Raw genomic sequence first — 18296 nt, 5'->3', positions numbered from 1 at the left:
GAAGAAATTGCAACTGTGTGTGAGACAAAAATATGGAACTTTAGACAGTGCATTTCATGTCAGATACAGTTCGGTCCATGATTTTCAATAGACTGAAGATTTAATTATAGAGAAGAAATTTCTTTTTTATTCCACAGAGTGGAGGTGTTGTTTAACTATCTACTCAAGAGTATAGTATTAACTGAGAGCCAGTTTGGTATAGTGTAGAAACGGCTGAGAGACACCGGGTTCTAGTCCCACCTTAGCCACATAGCCAGCTGGGTGACCTTGGGCCATTCAGTTTCTCTTAGCCCTAAGATGGAGGCAATGGCAAATCATTTCTGGAAAATGTTGCAAGAAAACTGCAGGAACATATCTAGGCAGACTCTGAGAATCAGACACAAATGAATAGAAGGGGAAAAAATGGTTATAACAAGAAGACAAAACATTTTCTATTGAAATCGCTCACTAGTAGTAACTGCGAGGGGGATCTTGGGAGTCCTAGTGGACAATCACTTAAATATGAGTCAGGTATTCCATTGACCTACGAAACGTCCTCTTTTACTACATGTTAAAGGTAAAGGTAAAGGTTCCCCTGCACATGCGTGCTAGTCGTTTCCAACTCTAGGGGCCGGTGCTCATCTCCGTTTCAAAGCCGAAGAGCCAGCGCTTGTCCAAGGACGTCTCCGTGGTCATGTGGCCAGCATGACTAGACACCAAAGGCGCACGAAACACTGTTACCTTCCCACTGTAGTGGTCCCTATTTTTCTACTTGCATTTTTAGGTGCTTTCGAACTGCTAGGTTGGCAGAAGCTGCGATGAGTAACAGGCGCTCACTCTGTTACGCGGCACTCGGGATTCGACCCACCAAACTGCCGACCTTCTGATCGACAAGCTCAGCGTCCTAACCCACTGAGCCACCACGTCCCTTACTACATATTAAGATGTAGTAAAATAGACTTAAAGCAAATAAGTAACAATTACAAGTAACCGTTACAAAAAGTAACCGAAGATGTTACCTAGCCTGGTAACGAAATGTTCGGAAACCAACCCACAAGCTCGGAGAACAAACCTTCATCCTGTTCCTACACCCGAGCTACAGATATTCACCACTATTGCACTCCAGGGTAAACAGAGACTTTCTCTTTTTCCTCTGTGTAAAACTTAAGCAGAATAGTCCGAGCCTGTTCCGTCATGTTTTTGATTGCCTCAATGGACATGCACATCATGCACGGGGCACTTAGCTGGATGTTAAACAAACAACCTAATCTGTCACATCAGCCAGGCGAGGCAGCAGGTAACACATTAAATGGGACCCACAACCCTCCCAGCTGCTGCCCTGGTGCATTTCCCCACTTTAAGTCTTAATTTTTTTTGCCAAAGTACCAATTAATGAAGACTGCCCACCGGGTCTGCCCTGCCGCCATCTGATGTCAGTCCCCTGGAGAGGCGAAGAGCAGCTGGCTCTTCATTAAAGGGACAGAGCAGAACAAACATTTATTCTTGCCCCACACCTTCCCCAAGGGGGCCGATGGGGCCGAGCTGGCAGATGCAAGGCAGGGAACACTGTTGGAAGAAGTGTGCCGAGGGAGGAGATGGACAGCGGCGGATTTGCATGTCAAAGAGGAATTTGTAGAAGAGGAGAGTTACATCCCCTTTCTTCTGATCAGGATGACCTCCCTTTGTGCTCACTTTCTATAGCAGCCTTGGGGCTTTCTTGGGATTAGGGATGGCAGCTCAGGCTCCTGCAAAGCCACCAGGTTTTCTGGGGACTCAAATGACGTCTCACGGTCCACTGAGATGGGGCAGTGAAGAAGACTCTTTTCCAGATAGACAAAATTCTGTGTCTCTCGCAACATATTCCCCAGCAAAAGAATGCTTCCAGCTGGATTGGTGCAGGACAAATGGATCGAAATGGCCCATTCCGCTCCAGTGTTGCATGGTCACGCAAAGACTATGCCAAGCAAGTGTGCAATAACTGAGTTCCCCCTTTCCTGATCTGTAAGCCTTCGTGCATGCTACATTCAGTTGGGGATTTGCTAAGGCTTGCTTTTGTGGATTCATCAGAAAAAGCTGACACGGATGGCATCACTTGGGGCTACATTTCTTCTTTCTTTCTTTTTTAGCTCTCTCCAAACGTTGCTTTGTTTTGGGACTCTTTTGGCCTTGTGGGCTGTAAATTAAAGAAGGACATGTTTCTAACCTTTTTACAGTCCAGCAGTAAGAGCAGAGGGTAAGCAATTAAGCTAATTCATCCAATGTTACCTTTATCTCATCACTCCGTCAGCAAAAGCTTTAACCCTGGATGGAGAACAAACCTTCCAAACAGTGCTAGAAGAAAAAAAAAACTAGCATCGATCTTAAAAGTATTTTGCACTGTGCACAAGGGAAGTCCTGATTTTTGCCCTGTTCTTATCAACTAGTAAGACCAGGAAATTCCAAGTGAACAATCTTTGATAGAGTCATGTTTCCATGGATATGGAACTTCCAGTTCAAGGCAATTGCTGTCTCTGAAACTGACAAGCCATGAAAGTATACATGCGGTAAAGGCAAGCCTTCTGAGACATAGCTGTCGAAGGACACATTTTTAAATGGTGGCTAATGAAGGGTCAAGGATTAGGATCTTGTATGTAGTTACTGCTGTATTATCTTCCTACAGGTGGTCCTTATGACCGCAATGGAACTTGAAATTTAGGTTGCTAAGAGAGACATAGGTTAAGCCAGGGGTCCTCAACCTTGGCAGCTTTAAGACAAGTCATAAAAGGGCCAAGTTTGAAGACCCCTGATTTATTGTCTGCTGAAATGATGCCATTGGAGGAAAAAGGAACTGCTGCTTTTCAAGAATCTGGATTTTCTTTAGAACGGTATAGATCTGTCCTCCCTCTCCACTTCTATATCACCTCCTAGGCTACAGTACGGAAGTCATCATTTAGAAATCAGCGCTAACCAGAGAGCTCTCACAGTAGGAAACTGGGCCTGTTATTTTTGATCCCACTAGTCTAATTGGCTTACCTCTCACTTCTATAAAGGCTGCTAAATACTTGGATGCCTGTAATTAAGACTGAGGAGAAAGAGAATAGTAGAGGCTGAGCACCGTGCAAGTGTGAGAGACAGGCAGCTGTGGCACATGGTGCATTTATGCTCGTGCAAGATGAATGTCAAAAAACTACCAAACAAAAACCACCAGCCACCAAATGGGAGGAGTAAATGCAGGTCATGCTCCTGCTTTAGTGAGAGAGCAATAATGCCTTGCTTGTTCTAAATGTCTATGGAGATTCTCAGTCATCCAGGTCACAGCTGTCCCAAAGGTGCTTTTTCAAGAGGCAACTGGACTTTCTTGGTTTTCTTTGAAGCTTCTTTTGCTTCTCATCCAAGAAGCTTCTCTAGCTCTTGCTTGTTCTAGAGCAGGGGTGTCAAACTGCTGGCCCATGGGCCGGTTTCATGATACCAAAACCGGGCCCACCCCATTGCCGGCAGTGCAAAAAGAGTCGCGAGTTTGACGCCCATGTTCTAGAGTCACTTAGTGATGCTCAAGGGCTGATACTCAGATGAATTAAAATGTTGCTTAAGAAATTAGGTGTCTAGTCGCCAATGAAAAGAAACCCAAGGCTTGGTTTCTTAGCCATGTTGGTTAGAAATAGTGCGAACTGAACTCCAACACACTGAAGAGCAATAGGATGAAATTGATCTGAGTCACATCTCCATTTAGATATTGTATGGGATCCCTTAATGAGATACTGGGGTTTTTGTTGGTTTGGTTTGTTTAAATAATGAAATTATTCTGGTTCATCCAGGACTTATTTCCCAGTAAACTGGGAATCACCCTGTCAACAAAAGTGCATATAGTCAAGGCTATGGTCTTCCCAGTTGCAATGTATGGCAGTGAAAGCTGGACCATAAAAAAGGCTGAGCGCCAAAGAATTGAGGCCTTTGAACTCTGGTGCTGGAGAAGACTCCTGCGAGTCCCTTGGACTGCAAGGCGATCAAACCGGTCAGTCCTAGAGGAGATCAACCCTGACTGCTCTTTAGAAGGCCAGATCCTGAAGCTAAAACTCAAATACTTTGGCCACCTCATGAGAAGGAAGGACTCACTGGAGAAGAGCCTCATGCTGGGAAAGATCGAGGGCAGTAGAAGAAGGGGACGACAGAGAATGAGGTGGCTGGATGGAGTCAGTGAAGCAGTAGGCGTGACCTTAAATGGACTCCAGAAGATGGTAGAGGACAGGAAGGCCTGGAGGAACGTTGTCCATAGGGTCGCGATGGGTCGGACACGACTTCGCAACTAACAACAACAACAACAACAAACTGGCCAGAGGTCAGATACTGTTGTTCCCTCTTTTATCCAAGGATTCTTCAGTCTGGTTTCGAAAAACAAAACAAAACAAAAAAATCAAGAAATCAGGCTTTCCCCCCCTTCATCTTATCGTCAAGGCAGTAATAGCCCAATGCGGTAGCAAGTAATCTTTATGCAAAGGTTTTCCAACATGCTTGAAACAAGAGTTTGCTCTTGTCTATCCCACAAGGACTTCACAGGTAGCAGATGGGCTGCTTCTGGTTTTATGTAGTGTGAAGTTCCTTTTTGTGCTGAGCGATAGTTTCTGCAGGGCAGAAAGAATTAGATGGAGGAGCCGTCTCCATGGGTGTGTAGGCACAAGGCAGCATCTGCCATAAATCAGGAATCTGAACAACTGAAGTATGGGATGGGGTAGGGAATGGGACGCGGTGGCTCAGTGGGTTAGGACGCTGAGCTTGTCGATCAGAAGGTCGGCAGTTTGGCGGGTCGAATCCCGAGTGCCACGTAGCAGAGTGAGCGCCTGTTACTCGTCCCAGCTTCTGCCAACCTAGCAGTTCGAAAGCACGTAAAAATGCAAGTAGAAAAATAGGGACCACTCCGGTGGGAAGGTAACAGCGTTCTGTGCGCCTTTGGCGTCTAGTTGTGCCGGCCACATGACCACAGAGACATCCTCGGACAAGCGCTGGCTCTTCGGCTTTGAAATGGAGATGAGCAACGGCCCCTAGAGTTGGAAACGACTAGCGTGCATGTGCGGGGGAACCTTTACCTTTACCTAGGGAATGGGAGAGGGAGGAGGAGGAGGAGGAGGAGGAGGAGGAGGAGGAGGAGGAGATATCTAAAGCTCTTGTCACTTTCAGCTTTATTATAACAATTTGCTAGTCTCATACTGTACTTTCCCTTGCCAAAGCTGTAAAGTCTTGTTTGGCTTCCTTTCCCATGGGAGATCACACGCAATGTATTAGTTCCTGTTTCTTCATGGCTTCCTTGTCCTTCAGGCTGTCACGTGGTAGATGAAATCATTAGGAAAAGAGATTATCCTGGCATATAAGCATGGGGTCCATTCCAATTCAGGGGATGGAACACAAGACCTTTCCGACTCTGATTTTTACAAATTTATTTCTACATTAAAAAACATAAAAGAGTCCGTTTACATTGCTGACCAGAAATTACACTTTAATACATGAAAACCCAGCAAGAGCTATATTGAAGAAAAGACAGTGTGATGAGAAGAACAGTAATGTGTATAGCCGAAATGGTGACTTTTCCCACACACGATGGGACAAGGCAAGCAAGTGACATGCTGGCGATACATACTCTCACGGATCAAACACAATATTTGTGCAGAGGCAGCAGTCATGGTCACATTAAATGGGGAGGGGGCCACATGGCTCATGAAATGGGCCCCTTAATGCTTTAGAGGATTGGAACAAAGTCATCAAGCTGAGTGGCTTCCTTGAGAACCATTATGGTGAATTACTTGCCTTTTAGTAGCCTGTAACTCCCATGTAAGGAAGCAAACGTACGGGCAGATGGAGATGTCTTTGGACACCCATGAAGCCCATGATCTATGGGAGGACCATGGCCAGTTTTGGAGCTTTCTGGCCATCCTATTGGTCAGAATTGCCCACTTGCCAGAAACAAGCAACTAGGCACAGTAAAATTAAGGAAGATGAAGGGGAGGTAGGTACACTCAGATTTCGGAGAACCACTTAGAACCACACATAACCCCCCCACCCCACCCCAGATAAGAGCATAAGCTTCACCAGCAAACGTTGGATCCAATTCCTGACATCTTCCATGTTGAAAACAGAGCAGTCTGACTAAATTAGATGAACTAGACCACAGCAAGTCACAACAAGGCTTGTCCATTTTTTGCAAATAGGTTGTATGAATCCAGCCGCTGTTTGTATTGCAGAAGTCCAAGTACTGTGGTTACACAACAAATCCTAGTCTTAGGGTGTTATATGACCCAGCTCTTGTGACAGTCAACAAAGCATGTTTAAAATAAATTATGGTTTAGCAAAATTGTGTGAGCTTGGCCAATGAATTGATTAGATGGATAAATATAAGAAGAAATCCAGCCAGGGAGCTTATTTTGTGACTGAGAAAGAGAGAGTTAGGGTTAGGGACAATAGAAAGACAATAGATGGATAAGATTAAAGAAAGAAAGAGAAACTGTGGTTCATAGGAGAAGTGCTGGAATGGAACGTGGATTCCAAAATAAAACAACAGCAACAAAAATATCACTGAAGAGACTGCAACACGGAAGTTACTCCACTGCCAGGAATCAATAATCCAGATTCATATGTTTGAAGGCGAATCCATAGGTCCCAAAGCTAATATACTGTCATTTGTGGAGCAGGAAAAGTTGTTCAAGGTACAAATTGACACTTCATCGAATTAAGGGAGTAATGAGATGAGATCACTGGTTTGCTGACCAGATTCGGACATCATTATACGATGTCCAAAGGAAGAGGCTCAACTGATTGACTCCAAGATTACGAGAAGTATTACTACCACTTTATAAAACCCTAGTGAGACCACTAGAATATTGCAGCCAATTTTGGTCACCATATCACAAAAAAGATGTTGAGAGTTTGGAAAAAATTCAGAGAAGAGCAACTAAGATGATCAAAGGCCTGGAGACTAAAACATATGAAGAATGGCTGCGGGACTTGGGTTTGGCTAGTCTACAGAAAATAAGAAATAGGGGAGACATGATAGCAGTATTCCAGTATTTGCGGGGCTGCCACAAAGAAGAGGGGGTCACATTATTTATTCTCCAAAGAACCAGAGGGCAGGACAAGAAACAATGGTTGGAAACTGATCAAAGAGAGAACCAATCTGGAATTAAGAAGAAACTTCCTGACAGTGAGGACAATTAACTAGTCGAACAGCTTGCCTCCAGAAATCGTGGGCGCTCCATCAATGGAGATTTTTAAGAAGAGGCTAGATAGTCACTTGTCTGAGATGTTATAAGTTCTCCTACTTGAGCAGGGGGCTGGACTAGAAGACCTCCAAGGTCCCTTCCAGCTGTATTCTATTCTATTCCTTTCAAGACTGGATGATACAGAACATATGCTAGATGATGTTTGTCTAAGTAATTATTCATTATGCATCCAGAGGAAGAAGCCAATGCATAGGCAGAGATTTGCCTCCTTTTTTTTGGCCTCTCTCTGCTGCCATGTTGACAGCAAGTTTGTGGATCTGTTTTAGTATCTGCCAAGCTAATGCAAATGTGGAAAAATATCAAAATTCCAGTGTGAGATATGGGAAAAGAATGATGGAAAGAAACTAGAGAATGGGATTTGTAGAGTATTGGAGAATAAGGAAAGGGTTCAGTTCTCCTTGTAGTGGCCTCAGCAGGTAGTACCTATCAGAATTAGGAGCTCATATGGAAATCTCAAAGGCATGGAGTAGAGTTGAAAGGCAATTCTACTCTACTTGGCCAATCACTTCTATATCATGCCAAGAAAAGATCATGAATGTGTCCATCTGTCTTTAGGGGCTGATTGTACATATTATTCTATATATTCTCCCATCTCATATTAGCACCATGAAATACAGAAATCTAGAATCTCTACCAGACATTAATTCTTGAAATTCTCATTCACTTGTCGCCTTTTGCTGTCTATTAGCACCCTCTTTTCCACTTTCAAGGTCGAGGTTTGCTAAGATACTGTTTTCAAAATCCAGGTTGCATTATATCTCAAGGTTTTGCACAGTTCATGGCATATTTGACAAATTCAGTTTGCTAAGCCATCACCACACACATGAAACCAGGCTTAAAATTAAAGCCAGTATACTGTGCTGTGCAAATACAGCTATTAAATCTTTACCCGATCCGGTTAAAATCTTCTGGTTGGTTTGGCTATGATCCAATCTATGGTACAAACCCAGTAAACTGATTAATTCAGTAATCGTGTCTACTGTGCTATGAGAACTAGCACAGATATGGCCTGCTATTAGTAGAATGCTTCAAACTCAAGGTAAGTTCACACATCTGTTTTGTAGCAGTCTACAGAATTTAAGAGGTGAGGAGACAACTGCTCTGACCCAATGAACTTAGAGAATTTTTTCCTAGAGAAAAATGATCACTGATGCAGAAAAAGTACACACAGTTGCCTGGTCTGGTGTACAGCAGATGACCTAATTTCATGTCAGTGATGGGAAACATAAGTGTGATTTCTCACAGTTTGGTTGGCCCTACTTTATTTTGGGCCAGTGCATCATCCAGACAACTGAATGTCTATACCAGGCATGTCAAACTCGCAATGTCACACGATGTCGCGTGACGTATCACGACTTTTTCCCCATTGCCGGCAATGGGGTGGGCGTGGTTTCAGTATGATGCATCCAGCCCACAGCCCAGTCTATACTCTTAAGGCAGGGGTCTTCAAACTTGGCCCTTTTATGACTTGTGGACAACTCCCAGAATTCCTCAGCCAGCAACGTTGGCTGAGGAATTCTGGGAGTTGAAGTTCACAAGTCATAAAAGGGCCAAGCTTGAAGACCCCTGCTCTAAGGCTTATCAGTTATATTTGCCTAACATGTTTGTCTATGGTTATCCATGGTTTATTGTCTTGGACCTCAAGTACTCCTCCACGTCATGCAGGAAGACCAGCTGAAGAAGTTCTGCTTATAACATTGGTTTGTAGCGGGATGGCCAGAGGTGACCTCTTCTGATAGACCTCAGTCCTGAAAATGTATGGCTGGTCCCATCTTCTCTAATGAGAATTGAAGACATGCCTAAGGAATTATAGGTCACAATTGCTCAACTATAGGTCTCAGTCTATTCAGTTTAGAAAATATGAATCTTGTTTCAAGTTTTGTTTTGTTTTGTTTTAGATGTATTGATAGTGGTGTTAGATTGAAACTGTTTTAAAGGAGTTGGGTGGAACTTGTACACTGCTCTAAAATGCTTCCCAAGAGCAATCCAAAAATAAGCCATTGTCCCAATTTACTGAAAATACACAATCTACTATAGTGAATAATGACACTGCCTAGGTCTACATACCAGGCTAGGATAAAATGGGACAGGCAAATATATACTATTTATTGGGTCATACAAATTGACATATTAAGGTCTATCTTGTTTAGAGATAAGTAATTCTGCACAAGAAGGGAAATCCACCATAGAAATGTTAAGATAGCTGTAGTCCACACCACTCCTTTTTCTTGCCAAACACACTTAATAACCCACTCCCTTCCTTAATAAAGATGGATAACCTGCCTTACAACTTAACAAGAGAGACAATATGATCCACAAATAGAAGATTCCAATGAATCTTGGTACCAGGTTGGCCGAGATTTCTTGGGGTTTGACTGGGGTTCTGGAGAAGCAGACTTGTGCTTGTTGACAGAATTGGAAGACAGACAATGGAGTAAATTTTATTGGCTACATGAAGGTTTTCTAAAATGTGGATCTGTACTAAGGGCTTTTATATATGTTGACTGACAAAATCAGACAGTTAACAGTGGGCGGGGCACCAGGGTACTCCTTCTTACAATTAAAAGTGATATCCAATTTTTCTTCACTGCCCCCAAACAATTCACCACAGGAGGCAAAAAACCTTTCACCCAATAGATTATTTTTGGGAAACACAACAACTCCATTTCAATTGTGCCTGCCAACAGCTGGGATCCTGCCCCAAACGCAAAATGAGTGGAAGAGCAAACAGAATGGAGAAGAGGAACTTTCATCAGCTCAGCAGGAAAACAACTGCTGTGATCCAGAGTCCCTCCCATTCAGAGATAATTAACTCCCTGGCCACCATAGGTTGTTTCACTAGGGAATGGGCTGGTGTTTAACTGCAATTAACAATGCAAATTTTGCTAATCAGAAGCATATGTGCACCAACCCAATTAGCTGATTGGCAGGCGGGGGTGGGTGGGTGGGGGTGGGGGGTGGGAAATGCTAGTAGACTTGATATGCAGTGACACAAGAGCGCTTTGCTGTTTGTAACTACATAGGGAAACAGGATTCTTAGTCACTCTGCTGGTTGCATATAGGTTTGCAAAAGAGGAGGAGGAGGAGGAAGAAGAAGAGATGTATTCTCTTTGAATGGAAGAAAGTCATACATTCTGACATTTTGGAAGTTGATTTTTCTAGGAGCAGACTAAGCTATCTCCTTCCCCAACAATCTTTAAATGAAGAATATTAAATCTCTTCAGGAAATTTATTACTCAGTGCAAATATCTAGCAGAGAAAATGTAGTGGACAACAGCTTGCATCCCCTGGATTTAGCCTCAGGCTGATGTCAAGTTAGTTGAACACGTTGGCTCAAAGTTTATTTTATATCCTGGAATTCTCACATGGCAGTTAAGAGCATCTTAAAAGTCCAAATGGTGTCGAGGGCCAATGCTTTAGGCCTTGTTCACCCAATACAATGTTAGTTAAGGCAAGATTTTGAGAATGTGAGGATCTCCTGAGTATGGATAGGATTTGGGTGCTGCTGCTTGCGTCATATAAAGTTCTCCTATTTCACAGGAACAGTAGAAAAGCAGTAGATACGGAACCAATGTTTTGAAATCACTACAAAAGGACGCTTATTGGATTTCCTCACTATACAGACATAGCAAGTTAGATGCACCAAGCTAAACCAGTGCCCCACAAAATTCAGCATTTCTCTCAAGGACCGCATTTCAAAGGGATGTCTTTTAAGTCCTACCGTAAGATACCAGGGACCGAATTTGAAGTTTGAAACTCTTCTGCAGGAAAAGCATCTGTTCTTGCCAATGAATTATAACCTTTGAAATTGAGAATTTTTCTGAATCCAAGAACTTCAATACACATCCTTTCAGGTGGCAGTAAAAGGCAATTGCTAAGTTCAAAAAGCTTCGAAACTCTATTAATTTCTCTTGGTTTGAAGCCAGATTTTTCTTTCCCCTTTTTTGCATTTCTACTTTTTGAATTGGCATTTTATTGTACACGATGCTTCACGGCAGGTTGCACTAAAGGTCACGAGGAATGCGGCTGTGGAACAGCATGACGTGGTATTGTGGTGCTCCATTTCTGACGTCACCCTAGGCATCTAAAATGGTTACTCTTTGGGTTTCTGTGTATTATTAGTATAATACTAACAAGGTTCTTTTTTGTCTCAGGTGGCAAAATAATTTGGCTGCCCTTTAGTGGCTACTTTGACAGGAGTGCTTTGCTGTTCTGCTTTCTTAAGCTGTCATTGGCAAGGCATATGATGGCAGCCATGTTTTCAATCTCTTTCAGACCAAATACTTAACTCTACAAGGAACATTTCTCTTCGGTGGGAAGGAGAAAGTCAAAACTACTTAAACAGAGATCAGGTGTCAAGAAAATTATTTATCAATATTCTCTTCCGGGCTATTTTGTTTTGGTGCCGGAAGCGAAGGAGGAAGTTTATGGATCCAAAAATACTGAACACAGAATCAAATAAATACTTGTTTATTATGGTTTACCATGTATGGTGGCAGTCTCAAAATTGATAGGGAACAGGACCTTGTTCCTTGTCCCCTCTTTAAAACTTCTGGAAGTAAGAAAGAAACCTTTTTTTTTTAGTAAGGCAGTCTATTCATGTATTATTGTTTTACTGTCATTATAACGATTTTTATTGATGTTTCTTCTTTTAACCATTTCTCTACAGTTCTCTTTAATTCCTTAATATAGTAGGAATTAATATGTAAAAATTGTTTATTAATGGTTTTACTGTTGTTGTTGGCTGCTTTGAACTGGTGTTGGTGTTTTGTTTTTTTGAAAGATGTATGTTTTAAGTAAATAATGTTATATGCCTGTCAATACAGTATATCCCTTGGTTCCCTCCAAGCTCTTTGCTTGACCTCCTTTACTTCCTTAAATCTTTTAATTTTTAAAACATGGAATGGAAGCTAGCATGTTTTTCTTAAAGAAGGCATTGCTTTTAGGCAAACCTATATTTCCAGTCATATCTATTACTCGTCCCAGCTTCTGCCAACCTAGCAGTTGGAAAGCACGTAAAAATGCAAGTAGAAAAATAGGGACCACTACGGTGGGAAGGTAACAGCATTCCGTGTGCCTTTGGCGTCTAGTCATGCCGGCCACATGACCGCGGAGACGTCCTCGGACAAGCGCTGGCTCTTCGGCTTTGAAACGGAGATGAGCACCGGCCCCTAGAGTCGGAAACGACTAGCACACATGTGTGGGGGAACCTTTACCTTTTTATCTATAGACACACTGGGCTCAGAAGACCCAAAGATGCCTTTCCTCCAGGCCAAAATAGGAAATGTGGAAAAATAAATGCCAGGTATTGGCAAAATAATAATGCATACAGTACATACAAATATTCACATTTTAAATAAACAACTCTGAACATTCCTGTTCAAGAACACGAGGGCATCCAATTTCCATCTCAATTACAGACACATGCACTCACACAATAAATAAAAAATACACGCCTCCCAAACTTCAGTTGGTTCAGAAAGGAGGCAAATGCTAAAAGAAGAGTAAAGGATGAGGAAGATCCAGTGGCAGACTGACAAATTATGGCTTCCGGGATTCTAGAATATTAGCCCCTCATTTCTGAAGGAGGCAGGTCCTTCACAGACTGTAATTATGGAACAATGCTACTATCTGTTCCATGCGCTGCTTATATATTCCAGGAGAATGCACCATGTTCTGCAAAGATGGAATGACTGGTTATCCTTGACCAACTCTTGCCGGATGTGCAAGTCCCTCTTCCTTAAGTTCAATGGGTGTGCTTCCCCCCACCCCAAGTCCTCTCACAGGGGAATTCAGAAGGTCTTTAGAGTACAAGCAGGTCTTATCTCATATTACTTATGGCTCAGAGGTTCTTGTAAAAGCTGCTCCTAGGTTGGATCATGCCGTGGACAGAAAAAGTCGGTTGGGAATTCTTCCCTTCCCTTTTCTCAGTGGGATGCCCTGAAAGAGCAGTCAGATACATCCGAATAAAGAAGTTTGGGGGTGGGGTAGGCGGATGCACGGACAACGGATGGTGACTTGTTTTGGCCAAGACAAAAGACCTCCGTTAAAAGTGCTCTGTGAAATTTTACATACGACCCCAAGTGAGATCTTTCTCCAGTGGGCAAGAAAACACAGGCACCCTTCAGATTCAGATTTCAGTGGCAATTATGTCCTCATAAGGGACATCGGTTCCATGGAGATCAAGATCTATGGGGTCTTTACCATCCTCGCCAGCAGCCAGCTGCTGAAGCATCTGCTCCAGGTTTTGGTTTCTTTTGTACATGTGAAGGTAGCTTTGCTGCAGCTGCTTCTGGTACTGGATCACTTTCTCTTTCTCCTCCTTCCAGATTTGCCGCTCCTGCTGAAAGCTGACCGTGATCTGCTTGTTGCTGTCCTGTTCCTCTTGCAGTTCTTTCTTTAGCTTCTCTATTTCCCTCCACAGGGCTTGGGCATCCTCCACCATGCTTTCCTCAAGACCCATGGAAGCCACCCCACATTTCATCTCCTCCCGGAGGATGGTCAGTTCAGTTCTCAACTCTGCAATCTCCTGCTCCAGCAAGTTCACTTTCTCCCTTAGTAGTTCTGACTCGTTCTTCTTGCGCTGGAGTTCATTCTCACATACCTCTAGTTCCATGGCTTTGGCACGCAACGAATCTTCCAAATCCTGGATTTTCATCTCCAACAGTTCCATCTTGGCCCGGACGTCCTTCAGCTGAGCCTTCAGATTGAGGACCTCGTTGGCCTTGCTGTTGAGCTCTGTCTGGGATTCTTTCAGTTGCTGTTTCAGGAGAGAGATCTCACCAGATTTCTGACAAACCTGTAGGAACACATAATATCAGAATCAGGGCCACCTCCAGAAAGAAATCTAGATTGTATTGCAATTCAGTCTGCAGCACACCAGGAAAATGGGTGGTGCTAAGTATGGAGTAGCTTTATTTCAGGTCAAAGATTGCATCTCTTCAGGGATCAGCTATGAAGGTGAAGCTAGAAGGCAGAGCCCCAGTGAAAGATAAAAGCCCCTTTTCTCTCTTTGCAGGGAGCTGGTGAACAAGCTCATTGCTTGAGAAGGTCTCTAAAATCAGAGAGACGAGCATAGATTGCTCATGCTGGACAAAATCATCCAAAGGGAACTTTCATTTTTATCTAAAATACCATTGCAGGGAATGTATGGCAATTTGCAGGCTGTGACAGCTCTGCTTTGGGAATTCTATTTGGCATCATCATCATCATCATCATCATCTCCTGGCTTTGTACTAAAAACATTTTTAGACCAGTGTTACATTTGATTAAGGAAGCAGGATAGCTCAGAGGTTAAAGCTGACAGCCTGGGTTTGAGACCTGAATGCTGCATGACGGAGTGAGTTCCTGTTCCTTGCTCCAGCTCCTGCCCATCTAGCAGTTCGAAAGCATGCAAATGCGAGTAGATAAATAGCTACAACTTTGGTGGGAAGGTAACAGTGTTCCATAGACTATATACACCTTGGCAGCCATGTTGATCACATGACCACGGAAATGTCTTTGGACAATGCTGGCTCTCTCGGCTAAGAAACTGAGATGAGCACCACCCCCTGGAGTTGGACACAACCGGACAGGGGAAATCTTTACTTTTACCTTTAATTTTGACCAGGCAATACAGAAGACTGAAGAAGTTTCCCCTTTCCCCTTTGAGATTGGCTCAGCCAATCTCAATGTATACATGGTTGTACTTTGACAATAAAGGTTCATTCATTCATACAAAGGTGGAGTAGTCTTACCTCCCACTGTGTTTCTTCTAGAGCAGGAGCAAAGGTGGTTTTCTCTTTCTCGTAGGTCCTCAGCTTGTTCTCCAGAAGGTCCTGCTCCTTCATCAAGTTGGACAGCTCCTCCCGCAGCTGCTTCTTCTCCTGCTGCAGCTGGAACACCTGCAGTTGCAAGAGTTGTTGCGCCCGCTGGTTCTTCTGCGAGGTCTGCTTCAGTTTGTTGTTGCATTTCTGCTTCAACCCTTCCATCTCCTCCCGGCAACGCCGTTGCTTCTCCTCGTAGTTTTGGCAGGAGGCGATCTCTTTCTCTTCAAAGCTGCACTGGAGCTCCTGCAGCTCACTCTCCCGCTCCATCAGCTTCTGCTCCAGCTCCTGAATGGCGGACTCCTCCATGGAGATGGGTGAGCGAACACAAACACTGTTCTCAGTCATATGGGGATGAGTGGAAGACTTGCCTGGGTTGAGGATCTTGGTGCCCCCATCGGAGAAAGACAGAGCTTTCAAGCTCATCATGTTACTCTCCTGCAGGATGGCACACTGGGTGATGTTGTGAGCAGAGCCTCCAAATCGGCTGATGGGGCCAACAGGAGTGATCAAGGGGTCCAGCTGGTAGCTGCTGGCTGTACTGTGAGTAGGCAGGCTGGACATAGAGTTTCTCCCTGAATCCGAAAGTCCTCCAGAACAAAGACCGGGCTTGCTCTCCAGATCCTTGGCTTTCTCTTGGGATGGGAGCTGTTGAGCAGCATTGCCGTGATCAGGAGAAGAATGGAGAACCGTGTTTGAGCGAGGGAGAACTGGTTTAAAAGCAGTGGGCCTTGCCACAGTCTTCTCTGTAGCCTGGGGAGAAGGAAAGATTAGTTAATGCGGTTCCCTCTATAGCTAGGGATAGTCCTCCGCTTATGACCAGTTGTGTAGCAATTATTTGAAGTTACAATGGCCTTTCCTAAAAGTACTTGTGACCCAATTTTGAAGCTACGATGGTCAGCCCTGCCCACCCCAGAGTCACATAACTGCATGTTGGGTGTTGGTCAACTGGACTGAATTTATGACCATGTTTGATGATGGGTTACTTCTGTTTTTTGGAAAAAAACCCAGCCTATAGTGAACCATTAGTTCACTCAATGGTGTTTGCTTTATCAGCTGTCACAAAAAAGGTCCTAAAATCAGGTTGGGTCAGATGGGTGATCTGATTTATGGCCATCACAAATTATGACCATGATGGGCAGGCACTTGATTTTAATTGAATGAGGATGGGGAGACATTGATGTTTTCATTTTTAATTTTTTCACCCTTACATTTTTGGAAGTCCCCCCCCTCTTTATATTTACAATCCTGTTTGTAGGCTTCCCAAATGAAGCCGTTGTATTTACACAACACGCTGTGCAAATCCAGAAAATTGGCTAATCCAATAAGTCAGCTTGTGTTGTCTGAATGACTGACCGACCCACAGGATAAATCTGAGTATATTCCACATTACTTCTTCATTTGATTCCAAAAATCCCAAAGAGTTCTTCTACACAGAGGCTGCCCTTAATATAGTTTGGAGAATAAGGTCTGCAAAATTTGGGTGGTTTTCTTGGTTTTTTTAAATGTTGATATGGCCACTTTAGGTTATACAGTTTCCATACGGCCTTACTTCAAAATAGTTAGAAATTGGCTTTTCGGTTTTCAACCATCCTGATTAACAAGGATTCTGAAGTCTACAGAAGTGGGGACCCAAGAATTCTAGGTTAAGTCTGGGGCTACCCTTCTCCTACCCCTGAACTCTAATGGCCAGGTTTAGCTCAACTCACTAGTTCCAGTTGGTTGGAGCCTGGCTTCAGTTTGGGGGGTGTTGGGGTACCATAATCCACGCTGCTTGTCCCAGCCTGACCTTCCAGCTCGCTACCCGAGAGGGGAGCATAGTCCGTTCGGTGTGCCTTCTGGTTCACTTTGATGTAAAAGAAGTCCTCGTTCTTGTTGCCCTTGGAGCTGGACTTGTTGTGGCCAGCTTCTTGGGAGAAGCTGAACTTCAGCAGACCATCGGAATACCTGTTCAGCTTCTTCAGTTGGGATGACTTACGCAGCTTGTACTGGGAGGCCCGACAATGTTTACTGTGGAAGCTGTGTCCGGAGATGAGGCTACTGACACTTCCCATGATGATATCCTTGAATGGAGAAGTAGAGGGAGTGTCCAAGAAAGACCACCCAAGGACTGTTTTCCACCAGGCTGTCCAGACTGCTGGGAGGCAAGGGTGGTGTGGTCATAGCCAAAGCCTTACTGTGCTGAAAAGCAACAACCCTGAGCGGATGAGAAGAAGAACATGAGAATAAATGAAAGACAGATAATAATAATAATAATAATAATAATAATAATAATAATAATAATAATGATGATGATGATGATGATGGTGATGATGATGATGATGGAAAAAATTACGAAATACTGCAACCTGGCCATCGAAACTGCGCGATTATGGATGAAACGTGTAACAGTGATACCCATTGTCATCGGGGCACTGGGAACTATGTCCAAAAACTTTGCAAAATACATCAAGAAATTGCAACTTCCTGCAATAACTCCAGCAAAGTTACAAAAAACGGTGCTACTCGGAACATCTTACATTTTAAGGAGATACCTGGTTGATACCTAGGATGCTGGCAGCAACCCACATCAACCATTAGTGCCAATCAATTTGAGTGTTCAGTTGACTGAGTTTCATGTTTAATGAATAAAAGTTACATAATAATAATAATAATGATGATGATGATGATGATGTTGGAAAGGACCTTGGAGGTCATCTAGTCCAACCCCTGCTCAGGCAGGAAACCCTGTACCATATCAGACAAATTGCTGTCCAACAGGATTTGAGTGTTCAGTTGACTGAATTTCATGTTTCATGAATAAAAGAAATAATAATAATAATAATAATAATAATAATAATAATAATAATAATAATAATAGCAGCAGTAGTAATAGCCTCCCCCTCCAGTCTAGCTGGAGATTCCACCACAGATAGCCACCCTTGGCCATTCCTTTCTGCCACTCAAACTACACTTCCATCCTTCAGCGTGACCAAGGATGCTGCATATGAAGGATTCACATGGCCTCTATAAATGCAATGAGCTGGTGACGGGCAATATATCCTTCAATCTACACAGTAAACTGTGTGTGGGGCTGGCACTGATCATGAGGCAGATTCGTGAGTTCACACGACATAGGATGCAAAAGTTATGCAAGGCAGATAACTCATGATACTGACAGACTAGATGAAGGCGGGGGGAGGGGTGTCAACCCAAGGATCAGGTAGATACAACATTAACCGTATTTTGCAATTAACATGCAATTTTTTAAAAATGCAAACATCAGCTA

General features: G+C 43.5%; 1 protein-coding gene across 1 annotated transcript; it reads right to left on the bottom strand.

Annotated features, from left to right (window-relative positions):
• Positions 1-13336: 13336 nt before the first annotated feature.
• Positions 13337-17082, bottom strand: LZTS1 (leucine zipper tumor suppressor 1; the record flags this gene model as incomplete). The annotated part of the gene is made up of 3 exons (XM_083368852.1): positions 13337-14022; positions 14960-15781; positions 16738-17082. The coding sequence occupies 3 exons, from the start codon at positions 17080-17082 to the stop codon at positions 13354-13356; spliced, it is 1836 nt and encodes a 611-aa protein (XP_083224978.1). The 3' UTR covers positions 13337-13353.
• Positions 17083-18296: the final 1214 nt, after the last annotated feature.

The sequence above is a fragment of the Vipera ursinii genome (assembly GCF_947247035.1).
Source record: "Vipera ursinii genome assembly, chromosome: 8".
NCBI lineage: Eukaryota > Metazoa > Chordata > Lepidosauria > Squamata > Viperidae > Vipera > Vipera ursinii.
Note: the sequence above shows the minus strand (reverse complement) of the source record. Positions and strands in the feature narration are given on the sequence as shown.